The following is a 14,503-nucleotide window of genomic DNA, read 5'->3' on the forward strand; positions in this document are numbered from 1 at the left end:
GCTCTTTTAATGGAGTTATGAACCAGTATATTTTAAACAGATGGTGACTCTATTAACAGGAAGAGTGGAATTTAGCACAGTAGAGGAATGAAACCAGCATCAACAACAACCTGTATTGAAATATCATTAATGTAATAAAACTTCCCAAGATGCTTCACAAAGTTATCAAACAAAATTCAACATCAAGCCACATAAGGCAGGTTAGAGCAGACAACCCAAATAAGTAGGTTTAAAGGGGCATCTAAAAGGAGGAGAAATAGGTAGGATAGCAGAGAGGTTTAGAGAAGCATTTCTAGTTAGGGCATAGACTTGACTGTCCACAAATCCCACCACACAAGCTGCATCAAAGAACTATGTTGGAAATGCAAGTGTCATGCACCAAGCGATTGGAGGTTAAGGCACAGAGATACTTTATTTTGGACCAAACCCGTGCTTGTACCCGATACACAGAACAAGGAGAACGTCCCCTTCCATGCATGAGCATCAATCGCAACCAATTCAACACGACAAAAACTGAATGAAAGAGATTCATAATCAAACTGTAGCAGACAATAGGAGTTATTAAGCAGTCAGCAGAGTTGGGCTCCCCATCAACCATCATTAGCCCTGGCTGTATAAACAGTAAAAATGTATTGAAAGTCAGCAGGAAATAAAAAGAAAATCTGTTTGCAACAGAGCCATATACTGCTCAGGAACAATACCAATACAGTTCAGAGTCAGTGCACTTTCATCCACAGTTTCCTTCTGTGCTGAATGGGGACACAGCCTCACACCAAAACGGCTAAGACCATCAGGTTACAACCACTAAGAGGATTTCGGAATGTGAAGTTCCACAGGGCTATACATTGCAGAATAAGCACTGTTTCTCTCAGACAACCGCAGGGTCTGAACTGGCTACTTCCAGAACCAGCTCCATGTCCTCAATGTCAATAGAGGCGGCCTCATCCAAGCCAGTCAAAGTCATCTTCCTCGTCCTCATCTCCAAAGAGTGGAGCTGGTGGTGGGCGGCCCTTCATACTCTGTGAGAGAGAGAGAAAGGTGCGGAGTGACAAACATCACACTGACAAATCAACATCTTGAGGCAAAAGAAAAGAGTTTTGACTCCACAGGCACTTAACACACATTCACTGCCACTGAATGGTAGCAGGAATGAGGTTAGATTAAACCTGGAATCACACTTCAGGTTCCCAATGTCCAACACTTTGTTACATCCAAGTTATTTACCCCACCTCTATTATACTATAAACCCTCAGTTCTCCACCCTCCTTTACACTATAAACCCACAGTTCACAACTCCCTTTACACCACAGGACATTACCAAGGCAACACTGCCCTCATTCTGCCTCACTATTGCAGCAATGAGATCCTCATTTCCTTACCACTTCCTCTTCATCCTCCTCTTCTTCCTCCTTCTTTGCCATCTTCCCCACTTTCAGAGTCACCGGTTTGAACAAGCCGTCATCGTCATCATCATCACTGAAAAGACTAAAGGTAAAAGATCACAGGGTCACCATGTCAGGGTTTCCTGTTCATTTTTAATGGAGCTGTACATGTTTATTTTAGTGTTCTGCTCTTTCCCTAATAGTGGCTAGCACAAGGTTCTTCAAAAAAAATCTAGTAGCCCAACTGCTCGTTCTTCATCTGTTAAGTTGAGGTAGCAAGTGCCAGCAGGCTATTCAACCAGGGTGGTGCGGGGGTGGGGGGTGGCATCAACCCAGTCAAGCTTGATCTGGCCCACACAGACTATCCAGCAGGAGTCACTGGATGGAGATCAGGAGAGGGGAACCCGGGCTGGTTGTCTTCTCCCCCTGTCCAGGAAGTTCTCAAGCCAATTATAAAATCCCAAAAAGTTACCTGATAAAGATAAGCAGCACCAAAACAAAGCAACACAGGCAGCAGAGCTGAGCAAAAAGCTTTGCATTTCTATAGCACCTTTCATGAACCAAGGATGTCTGAAAGCCTTTTACAGTCAATGAAGTACTTTTGAAATGTGGTCAATGTAGTATTGACTCATATCTGGGATTGGGGGTGGGGAGGGAGGGGCTGGAGTAGGGTGGTTATCTTACAAGAATGAATTAGAGGTGATCATTTTGAAGCATTCAAGATCCTAAGATGACTTGACAGGGTAGATGCTGAAAGGATGTTTCCCCTTGCGGGAGAGACTAGAAATAGGGGCATGGTTTAAAAATAAGGGAGGGTGGTGGAGGCGGGTTGCCTCACATCCTTTAAAAAGTACCTGGATGAGCACTTGGCATGTCATAACATTCAAGGCTATGGGCCAAGTGCTGGTAAATGGGATTAGGTAGGTAGGTCAGGTGTCGGTACAGACTCGATGGGACGAAGAGCCTCTTCTGCACTGTCAGACTCTGTGATTCTGTCTCCCATTTACAATAGAGATGAGAAGAATTTTTTTCTCAGAGTCAGGAGTCTTTGGAACTCTGATAGCTGGAGAGCGGTGGAAGCACGGTCAATGAATATTTTTAAGGCCGAGGTAGATAGATTCTTGACTAACAAGGGAGTCAAGGTTATTGGAGGTAGGCAGAATGTGGACTTGAGACCACAATAAGATCTGCCATGATCTTACTGAATGGAGGTGCTGGCTAGAGGAGCCAAATGGCCTACTCCTGCTCCTAACTCGTATGTTCATATGTAGCCAATCTGCACATAGCAAGCCCCCAACAAACCAAGTAGTTTTTAAAAACGTGATATTGCTTAAGGGACAAATATTGGCCAGAATATTGAGGAGAACTCCACTGCATTTCCTTCAAATAGTGCTCAGGGATCGTTTACATCCACCTGAGGGGGCAGACATGGTCTCAGCCTAACACCTCCTCTAAAAGATGACATCTTCCACAGTGCAGCACTCTCTCAGTACTGCACTTGGGAGTGTTAGCTTAGATTCCACTCAAAGGTTAATCAGTGCTCTCAGTTCCTGGGTTCTACATGACTAAGACAGGTTCTGTCGACGTGCGCCTGCAACACTGATCACATTTCAGTTCACTTGTACGTATATAGCATCTTTAACATAGTAAAATGTTAAATGTAAAAAGTTACTTCACAGAAGCACTATCAAATAAAAGTGACACTGAGTCACGAGAAGATATTAGGTCAGGTGACCAAATGCTTAGCTAAAGAAATAGTTATTAAAGGCATCGCAGAGGAGACGACAGGTAGACAGGTATAGAGGTTTAAGGAAAGTATTCCAATTTAGGGCCTATATGCTCACTTAGATGAGGTGTGGGGGGCTGAGAGAAAGAGAAGTAAGCACATCTCCCATCCCACTCACATGCGATTGAGATCTACTTCAGTTATTGGAAAGTGCTAACTATATGGAAATGGAGCACTCAACCAATTCATTCAAACACCATGTGCATATCACATGGACTGCGGCAGTTCAAGACAGCTGACCACCACCTTCTCAAGGACAATAAATGCTGGCCTAGCCAGCAACGCTCACAACCCGTAAATGAATTTTTAAAATTTTTTTAAAAATTAGGCAGGAGAACCAACAATTGGATAAAGACCAAAGAAGGTGAGAAAATGCATATAAAATCATGCAGCACAGGAGATGGCCATTCAGCCCATCACACCTGGGATACACTCGATGACACCCTTTAAAAAAGCTAGCCAAATTGTCTCTTTTCCCTACTAGCCTTACAAATTGATCCTTTTCTAGTATATATCCAATTCCCTTTAGAAAGGGAAAAACGTAGAACAGGAGTACATGAGCAGAGAGCAGTGACCGTGAAACATGATAGAGGAAGAGAGCAGAGACGAATCTGAAGAAAATTCATATTCTGATAAGGTGATATTAGAGGAGTGATGATACCTGTGGAATTATAGCCAAGTGAGTAATTTATTTTGTAACCAAGGGCATAAATTATTAAACACTAAATTTAATTATATCAGATTTAAGGATATAAAATTAAAGTTAACTAACTGGAGAATAGTAACATTAAAAGATTTTGAATTTTCATTAAAATAAAATCTGATATATGGAGAGCTAAGCAAATAATAAAATAAAGGAATTGATAAACAAAAAAAAAAATCAAGGAGCACTGGTTTCCTCAATGATATCAATGGGGAAACCCAGGCAGATCCTTGCACTTGGCAGCCCGCAGCGCTGTTTGCCTCTTGGGGATCTACCTAGTCTGTGAAGTCACTTTTAAATGGTGATACGTGAACAAATCTTTCCCCCAAAGATCAGGAACTTAGGTAGTTTAATAATGAGCCCCTAATTTTGATTAAATAAGTAAAAATAAGGTTATATAGGGGAGGCAGTGCTGAAGGTGTGCATAAATGCAGCATTTGGAAGTTTGTGGACAGCCTCAATCCATAGGTTATAAGCCTCCAAACAGTTGTTGCGACAAAGGCAATACAGCAGTCATGAAGGACTTTAACCTTCCTATGGAATAAGCAAACCAAATTTGAAGAGATCAAGTGGAGAACGAGTTCATGGAATATACACAAGATGGTTTTCTAGATCAGTATGTCAAGGAACCAACTAGGGGACAGGCCATTTTAGATCTAGTATAGTGCAATGAGAAAGAATCAATAAATAACCTTGTAGTAAAGCAGCCTCTGGGGAACAGTGATCATAATGTGTTGAAATTTACATCATGTTTAGAAGTGCTTTTAATTAAGTCCAAAGCTAAGGTTTGAAATTGGCACAAAACAAACTACGTAGGTACAAAGGACAAGTCGGTTAAGGTAGATTGGGAAAGTAGATTAATTGATATGACAGTAGATAAGTAACAGCAAACTTTTAAAGAATTAATTTATAATTCACAACAAATATACATTCCCATAAGGAATAAAGCCCCACAAAAAAGTGGCCCAACCATGGCAAACAAGAAGTTAAAGACAGAATTAGATCAAAGGAAGAGGCTTATGTTGCTAAAAGGAGTAGTAACCCTGAGGATTTTGGAATTCAGAATAAGATAACCAAAAATAGATATGAAGAAAAAAATACGATAGGAGAGTAAATTAGCAAGAGCCACAAAACAAGATTGTAACAGCTTCTTTAGGCATGTAAAAAGGAAGAAATTCTGAGGGTCCCCTTAGAGGGAGAAATTATAATGGAGAATAAGAAAACAGCAGAGATATTAAACAAATACCTTTTATCTGTTATCACAGCAGAAAATACAAAAAGCATTCTGGAAATAGTGGGTAACCAAGGGTCTAATGAAAATGCCTAGCAGCGGCAGTTATCTGTCAATCAACTGAAAAAGTGGTTGCTTGAAAAGGTGTGAAGTTCTGTTGATATTCACAGAGAGGTAAGTGTCCTTATACACGAATCACAGCAAGCTAACATGCAGGTCCAGCAAGCAATTAGGAAGGTAAATGGTATATTAGTCTTTATTACAAAAGATTTGAAGTACAAGATTATAGGTGTCTTATTACAATTACATAGGACCTTGATAGGATTATAAATATGCATCTTACAAATGGCACCTAGCTTGAAGGCACAGCAAGAGGTTGGAAGCCAAACCCTCAAGGGAGCTATACCTGGAACACTAAAGTGCACACACAAAGCGAACAGTTAAAGCCAAAATATTTGAAATATTTTATAAACTTCTTATCCTTAAAGGCTGGTTACCTCACAGGAGCACCTATGTAATCCTATTATATAGCTACGGCTTTCTGAATGAATTCAACCATTTCATTTAATTTCCACTTGGGCATGTTGACCCAGAATTCTGTGCAATCAGACTATCTTATTTTCTGCTTCCAAGGACACCCCAAGTTTGGGAAACCCATAAACTTTGCGATTGCCTTGAGTTATACGCTATTTACCTGGAGGGGTTTGGTGTGGAGACAGATTTAGATTTGGGTTCTTCAGTTGTTGTTGTGCCATTGGAACCACATTCCGTCACATGCAATGTCTCCAGTTCCGAGGGAGTCTCATTTGGGTTGAACACTGGACCCTCTGGAATTTCTGGGCTCTCTTCATCCCCATTGAGATCTGGGACTATTCCATGCAGAGGTTCTGAAGGCCGAGGCTCCTCCTGAATTCCAGCGCTGCTATCCCCACTTTCAAAACTGAGTGTTTGAGATTGCTCCTCGTGTCTTTCACTAGCTGTTGAATTGTTTAAAACGGAGGCATTGCCTGACTCACAATGCTGAGCCCCATCCATTGGGTTAAGGCTTTTCTCCACTGTCCTTTCATGTTCAAGGACCTCTGATTGGTGATGAGGTCTTTCACTTTGTAGGTCAGACAGAGGCGATTCTACTTTCTTCTCCGTCTCTCCCTCACCTGTCTGTTTTCCCAAGTCCCCTGTTGCGTCCTCCTGACTGTCTGCCACACTTGCACCAAGTCTACCTACAGCAATGTTCTGGGTAGGGCTCAGAACTGCCTCCGACTGTTCCAACTCCAGCTGTGTTGCTTTCGAACCTCTGGCCTCAGAGTGATCTAGTTTAAGCTCAACCGCCTCATGAGAATGACCAGATGATAAAGTCACATCATTTAACTGATCAGCTTCAGATGCTGTGGAATGCTCCTCACCCAATGCCGCACTCTTTGGCTTTTCTGTGATATAGGTATTCACCTTAGTACTCAGACTCCCAATCGAAGGAGCTGCCCGTTCCTCAGTCTCCTCCTCAGATTCTTCATCCTCATTGTCTTTCTTCATGATTGGCTGTTCTTGGCCACTTATCAAGAGCTGCAGGGTAACCACCTGTCAGGAAAGAACAAGACAATGTACTTGTAGATCAAACTGTATCACCAGCACTGAGGCATAAAAAGTTACTGCTGGGTCCCATGATGGATCAGTTAGCGGTGTACTGTCCAGACTGATCCATACAAGTTTTATTCCCCCAGTCTGTACTGAAATAGTTGCCAACAAACTGTCTCATTTCTTAAAGGACAATCGTGGGATTGCCTAATGGCTTTGCCAGTTTAGTCAGTGCATTGCTGAGCTACTCAGGCTGAGAGTGTCCCAAGGTTAACCCCTATTTATGGGGAGTTAGATATTACAGCTAGGGCAGCAGGAGGAGGGACAGCGGGAGGGACAGCAAAAAATGGTGCCCCTGGGTGCTCAATTTCAACTTAATGATCAGAATGTGTGTGGAGGGGAAGTGAGAATAGCACTGGATTAGGTGTGATGCAACAATTCAAACAGCCTGTCAGCATTGTCAAACCTCTCAGGTGATGGGTCATTTGGGTGACTGTGGAACCAAACACCAGAACAACCAAACATATTTTTTTTGCATGGGGTCAATTTTAATTCATCCAGCCAGAAATATCCTAAAGTTGCTCCATTTATGGGATGATAAAATGGAAATCTTTAAAATCATTACAGGACGAGACAGACTAGATAGAAGCACACTATTTCTAATAGTCAAAGGGTCAAGAATAAAGAAACCATAAAGAGAGATTCAGAACAGAGAACAGCAGAAACTTCTTCACACAGTTGAGGCTATGTGGAATCCACTTCCATGGTTAATGGCCGAAAAGAAACTCTTGTCAACATTCAAGATCAGATTAGATAGGTGGATGAAGGAAGAGTTTAATGGGATGTGGGAACCAGGAAGGTACATGCAATTAGGTCTATTTGCTTAGATGGAGAGTAACCACCAACACAAACTGGTTGGGCTGAATGGCTGATTCCTCCACTGTAGTTTCCATGCATTTCAGCATCCAATTGTTTAAAAATAATCCCAGAATTTTCAGTCTGCTAAAATTCCTGAAAGTCTATTCTATGTTGATTTCTGTGCGTGAGGGAGAATTTCCTGATGTTAATCCTAAAAATTGTTTAGTGCTTTGAATGCACACATTCCTGTCCTACAATTTATTCCCAATTTACCTTTCCAGTCCTTTAAGTGTTATAATTCTATAAGATCACTCCTCAAACAGTCTTTCCAGGCTGAAAAACACACTACTCCAGTCTTTCCTCATAACTCAGATCCTCAACTCAGGGGAATTCAGCCTAATTACCCTCCCCTGCACTACCACCGCAGGTGAATGTCTTGTGTCACAGCCATCAGAAATGGACACAGTACTCAAGGTCTGGCCGAACCAGAACTCATGACTTCCTCTCTGACGTGGTTATTTGGCAATTACTTTCAACATCCTGTTGGCTTTGACTGTTGTTCTGCATTGGTTGGACATATTTAATTTACTCAGAATACAAAATCTCTTTCAGCACCATTGACCGAGTGCATGTGTTGCTTATTTTTCCTCTCTACATGCAGTACTATACTCCTGTCTGCAATAAGTTTCACTGGCTATTATTGTTCTGCCCACTCGCTCATTTTGCCCAATTCATTCTGTAATTTCTGAGTGGAATCTTCCAATTTTTAGTATCATTGGCAAATTTCACCATTTTGCATTGGGTTTCTCAATCCAGGTCATGTGTGTAGATTAGAAACAGTGGGCTCTGGAGCCATTCACTCAATACTTGCCACACTCTGAACTAACTCAAGTACATGAGATTACCTAACTTTCAGCCAATTTCTTAACCATTCCCAGGATTTACCCTGGATTCCTATAACTTTTGAAAATGGGTGATAGCCTCTCAGGTGAAACTCTCAGTTGGAAGTCATGTTGCAGCTTTCCACAGTCTAGTTTGGGTAGCACTTCCTCAATTTCAGAAGTTGTTCAGTCAGGATTTTTCCCTTCTGAATCCATGCTGTTTACTGAATTTTAAATAATGCTCAAGTTTACTTCTGATAATGAGTTCCACTACTTTTACATGGAATGGAAGGCTAAGAGGGCTGTAGTTGCTCATGTATGTTTTGTCATTTTTGAATATGCCTTTTCCCAATCTATTGGCACATCCAAATATCCAAAGACTCTCTTATAACAGTAGTCAGTACCTCACAGATCATTCCCTCAGCCTTCTGGAATGAATACCATCTTTCTCTAGGGATTTGTTTTTGAGCTCTTTTAGCATTTATAATTGCAGCTACTGATTTTCCTCGGTTGTCACATATCTTCTCTTGTGAATACTTGTTCTGACTGCCCTGTTGAACTGAAAGAATGTTTGCTCATTTGTGTTTAGCCTCTATTTCTATGTTTTTTCTGTATCATCTTTGTTCCTTTGATCGGTCTTTTAACGTGTTTTTGCATTTTCTTATATTGCTTCCAGTGAGTCCTGTCCTTTCAACAGGATTTGTGCCTCTTGAAAAAAAACAATACCCTGTTGTGCTAAAGTTACGGTCTTTTGTGCAAAAATTCAAGGGATAGGCTTGAGTCAGGGAAGACTGGTAAATAGATTTCCCTTCTTTCTTCAACCCCTCTCTCAGGAAAATGCAGGCACGGTATGGGTTTTGGTATATTCCCACCATTTGCAGTGCAACAGATGTGGAAAAACTCTGCATTCTCCAATTCTGGCCTCTTGTCCACTCCACATTTCCAGCATTGGGGACTGTGGCTTCAGCTGCCAAGGGCCTAAAAAGGACTCTGGCCTTCCCTCCTTAAAACTGTCTCTCTACTCTTCTAAAATCCTTCAAAAATGCAATTCTTCGACCAAGCCTGTTCTAATATGCGGCTATGTGTCAACTTGTGCCTGATCTTGTTCTTGTGAAGTGCTTCAAAATGTTTCACTGCATAAAGGGACTATATTGTTGGCAAGTTGTTGTTGTGTGCACAGTGTTACAGTGTGAGAAAGAGACACACCAAACTCCAAATCCACTCTTACAGGAGGCGGCACAGCAACTCAGCCTTCAAGGAGGCTAGCTGGGTACCTTGTACATTAGCTAGAGGCTAGCTGGGTACCTTGTACATTAGCTATACTTGCACATGATGTTTATTTTGAAATCTGAGGGAATAGGCAAAGGAAAGGATTGCATCAAAAAAAAAAATATATATATATCCAGGTCTAGACAGTGGGTTTTAATCATAGGTGTCAGGTATACAAGCAAGCCCAACCTCTGACTCTTTGGTGCCGGCCGGTTACAAAGTCTATACCTTGATAGTGTTCATGATGATGCTGAGAACTCCTCTGCCATTGTACATTTCGTCCAGGTCAAACTCTCCTCGCAATGACTGAAATACGCCGTTCATGATTTTCTTCACCTGCAAAAGAATTGTGTGTCACCCTACAGCTCATCGCACACAGGTTTTGAGGTTGACTTTTCAAAATGAATGACAGAACCACTGGGAAAGTGAGAGTTTCCATCATTACCAGTTTCACCACCGAGCATGCTCAAGTCAGGTGCAAGTTAGCTGCAGAGGAATGGTCTTTCCACAGTGACCCATCAAAATGCCTCTAATCGAAGTCCAGAAGAGCACATCATACTATGCAGCAGTGTGATGTCTGCTCTAATTTCTGGATGACAGCTTACAGAAGTCATATACTTGAAATGCACAACCACCAACCACTTGGTTGGGATGGCCCCACACTTCTTTTATGCACGGCTCAGAGGAGAGGAAGGAGTGAAGGTGAAGGAATTGGAGAAAAAATATTTTTTTGTGCAACAGCCTTCAGTCGACCGAACATATTTTCACACACAGACACACTTTTACAATCCCTTCAACTGAAGGAACAAGGGATCTGATTTTCCAGAGGGACAACTGAAACATCTTTGATTGAGCACCTACAAGGAATAAGGCATCAGTGCTTCCAGTTTCATGATCACAGAACAGGCACAAAGGTACACTCTATGTTATCCAGGGACAATTTAAAACACACGTTTATGGGTGACTGCTGTGTTCAGGATATCAGGTCACTGGGGCAGCCAAAGTCAGGTCACCTACTGGATCTACTGGAAGGTCAATTTTTCAACACCACATTTACCTTTAAGCTCAGTGGAGCCCTGAACAGCAGAACCATGGAGCAGTCAGACCTGGGTTTGTATCCATTTTCCTCTGTCACCTAGTGTCCCAATTCTTAACAACGATAAGCAAGCGCTTCCCTCTCAGAGGGAATTAAAACAAAATGACAGCAAGCCCTAGTCTACTCTCATGCACCTTCTAGTGGCTGCTGCATATTATCAGAGCTCCGAGAACTTGGCTAGGTTGGATGTACGGAAAAGCAAGGGCCAAAACACCATTAAAACCAAAAAGCAATAATAGCCAGTCTACAATACCTGAGCATCTATCATTGCTTTACTGCTAATGATAGTTCACTCTCCATACCTCCTCAGCAGTGTCGCCTGAATGTGATGTATCACTGGTTGCAGAGACCTGTCGTTGCAGCTCACTGATTTGGCTGTCGTAGTGTTCCTTCATTGTAGTAGCTCTGCTCTGCAGGGATAAATACTGAAATACAGAGACACTTTATCAAACACACTGCGCAACATCTGATTCAGAGTATATCTGAGAAGTCAAACAAATTGCAGTTAAATTCTATGATTGAGGAAATGTTATTAGATAGCAACATCTGCTGAGTTAGCAAACACAAGAGCTAGTTTGACTAGAGCAGTGAAGGGCAACCTGGGGTGGCGAGTGGGCCGCATGAGTGGCCCTGCTTCATTTCGGTGGGCCGCAAGATTGAAATTGGGCATGTGCATTAACCATGGCCCCATGAATGAAATTTTGCAGGGTGTGCCAATTGAACCATGGCAGCACTTTGATTGGACGTGGAGGGAGCGCACGGCTCTCACAGTCAATGTTGTGTGCAATCAGCATACACCACACGTCACGTGCACTTGCTTTACATGCGTATCACTTTAGTAACGCCGGTAGGGAAAAAAAAACTAAACGGATGGAAACCAGTGGAATCTGGCAGCCCTGCACGTGGGCAACGGTCAACAAGATGGCTCGCTAGGAACCCTGATGGGCCGCATGTGGCCCGTGGGCCGCAGGTTGCCCACCAATGGACTTGAGCATTCCAAGTACAACCAGCATCTACAGAACTCAGCCAACTCTTTAAGATTGTTGCAGGGTATTTTTAAATCTGGGAAAGATTACCTGAGTGGAAAAATCTGCATTTCTGAGGGTAATTGGTGCCAGTAGAATTCTAATGCTTCATGAGTCAGAGGACCTTTTATAACAAGAGATTTTATCAACAAAGTCTGATCAGTGGAAAGATAGTTGAAGTCCGATGCTAGGAGGTGAGACACTGAAGAAAGAATAGGCAAAAGAAAATATTTGGGGCCAAGGAACTCCACCTTGCTGCACTATCCCCATACTTTTCCTAATTATTTCACGAGACGTGGGCATCACTGGCTAGGCCAGCATTTGTCACCCATCCCTAACTGCCCTTGAGGAGGTGGTGGTGAGCTGCCAGCTTGAACCACTGCAGTCTATCAGGTGCAGGTAAAAACAGTGCTGTTAGGAAGTGAGTTCTGAGATTTTGATCCAAAGACGGTGAAGGAACAGTGATATAGTTCCAAGTCAGGCTAGTGTGGGACTTGAACGGGAACTTACAGGTGGGTGGCGCTCCCATGCGTCTACTGCCTTGTCCTTATAGATGGTAGAGGTCATGGGTTTAGAAGATGCTGCTGAAGGAGGCTTGGTAAGTTGCTGCAGTGCATCTTGTATAGGGTACACACTGCTGCCACTGTGCATAAGTGGTGGAGGAAGTGAATGTTTAAGGTGGTGGGAGGCGTACCCACCAAGTAAGCTGCTTTGTCCTGGCTGGCCATCAAGTCTCTTGAGTGTTGTTGGAGTCATACTCATCCAGGCAATGGGAGAGTATTGCACACTCCTGACTTGTGCCTTGTTAATGGTGGAGAGACAGGAGGCAAGTTACTCGTTGCAGTTACTGGCACCACATCCACAAACATTCACTCCCTCCACCACCAACGCATAGTAGCAGCAGCGTACCATCTACAAGGTGCACTGCAGGATTTCACAAAGACTGCTTCAACAGCACATCCCAAACCCACAACCACTACCATCTAGAAGAACGAGGACAGCAGATAGATGGGAAGACTCCCACCTGGAAGTTGCCCTCTAAGCCATTCACCATCCTGCCTTGGAAATATATCGTCGTTCCTTCACTGTCGCTGGGTCAAAATCCTGGAACTCCCTTCCTAATAGCACTGTGGGTGTACCTACATCATATGGACTACAGTGGTTCAAGAAGGCAGCTCACCACCATTTTCTCAAGGGCAACTAGGGATGGGCAATAAATGCTGGCCCAGCCAGCGAAGCCCACATCCCGTGAATGAATTAAAAACATTTTTTTAAATTCCCAGCCACTGACCTGCCCTTGTAGCCAGTGTTTATATGGCTGGCCCAGTTCAGTTTCTGGTCAATGGTAACCATAGGATGTTGATAGTGCAGGGTTCAGCAATGACAATGGCAATGAATGTCAAGAGGAGATGTTTGGATTCTCTCTTGGTGGAAATGGTCATTGCCTGGCACTTGTGTGGCACGATTGTAATTTGCCACTTATCAGCCTAAGCCTTAACATTGCTCAGGTCTGACTGCTTCAGTGTCTGAAGAGCTGTGAATGGTACTGAACATTGTGCAGTCATCAGCAGCAAACATTACCACTTCTGACCTTATGATAGAGGGAAGGTAATTGATGAAGCAGCTGAAGATGGATGGGCCTAGGTCACCACCCTGAGCAATTCCTGCAATGTCCTGGGACTGAGATGCTTGGCCTCCAACAACTGCAACCATCTTCCTTTACGCTAGGTATGACTCCAGACAGTGGAGTGTTTTCCACGATTCCCACTGACTTCAGTTTTTCTAAGGCTCCTTGATGCCGCACTAGGTCAAGTGCTGCCTTGATGTCAAGGGAATTCAGCTCTTCTGTCCATGTTTGGACCAAGGCTGTAATGAGGTCAGGAGCCGAGTGGCCCTGTCAGAACCCAAACTGAGCATCAGTGAGCAGATTATTGCTGAGTATGTGCCGCTTGATGACACTGTCCATCACTTTGTGATGATCGAGACTAGGCTGATTGGTCAGTCATTGGCCATATTGGATTTACCCTGCTTTCTGTGGACAGGACATACCCAGACAATTTTCCACATTGTTGGGTAGATGCCAGTGTTGTAACTGTATTGGAACTGCTTGGCTAGGGTCTAGTTATGGAGCACAAGTCTTCAGAACTACTGCCAGGACATTGTCAGGGGTCATCTCATAGTCTTCGCAGTGTCCAGTGCCTTCAGCCATCTTTTGATATCACATCAAATGAATCAAATTAGCTGAAGAATGGCATCTGTGATGCTGGAGGACCTCCAGAGGAGGCAGAGATGGATCATCCACTCAACACTTCTGACCGAAATTGTTGCGAATGTTTCAGCCTTGACTTTTGCATCAATGTACTGGGCTCCCCCATTATTAAGGATCGGGATATTTGTGGAGCCACTTCCTCCTCCAGTGAGTTTTTTTAATTGACCACCATTCATGGCTGGATGTGGCAGGACCGCAGAGCTTGAATCTTATCCATTCGTCGTGGGACCACTTAGCTTTGACTATCGCATGCTGTTTCCACTGTTTGGCATGCACGGAGTCCTGTGTTGTAACTTCACCAGGTTGACACATTTTTAGGTATGCCTGGTGCTGCTCCTGGCATGTTCTCCATTTAACAAAGGTGATCAATTGACTTGATGATAATGATAAAGTGGGGGATATGCCAGTCCATGAGGTTACAGATTGTGGTT

General features: G+C 43.1%; 1 protein-coding gene across 2 annotated transcripts in view; it reads right to left on the minus strand.

Annotated features, from left to right (window-relative positions):
- Positions 1-393: 393 nt before the first annotated feature.
- Positions 394-14,503, minus strand: part of fkbp15a (FKBP prolyl isomerase family member 15a) — an 85,337-nt gene continuing 71,227 nt past the window's right edge. For both annotated transcript variants that reach the window (XM_078550414.1, XM_078550415.1), the window contains exons 25-29: positions 11,081-11,203; positions 9,911-10,018; positions 5,797-6,677; positions 1,380-1,485; positions 394-1,019 (exon numbers count right to left, since the gene is read on the minus strand). In XM_078550414.1, the coding sequence (XP_078406540.1) occupies positions 942-1,019; positions 1,380-1,485; positions 5,797-6,677; positions 9,911-10,018; positions 11,081-11,203 (1,296 nt within the window). In that variant the 3' untranslated portion in view covers positions 394-941. The remainder of the gene's footprint in view (positions 1,020-1,379; positions 1,486-5,796; positions 6,678-9,910; positions 10,019-11,080; positions 11,204-14,503) is intronic.

The sequence above is a fragment of the Cetorhinus maximus genome, chromosome 10, assembly GCF_964194155.1.
Source record: "Cetorhinus maximus chromosome 10, sCetMax3.hap1.1, whole genome shotgun sequence".
Taxonomy (NCBI): Eukaryota; Metazoa; Chordata; class Chondrichthyes; order Lamniformes; family Cetorhinidae; genus Cetorhinus; species Cetorhinus maximus.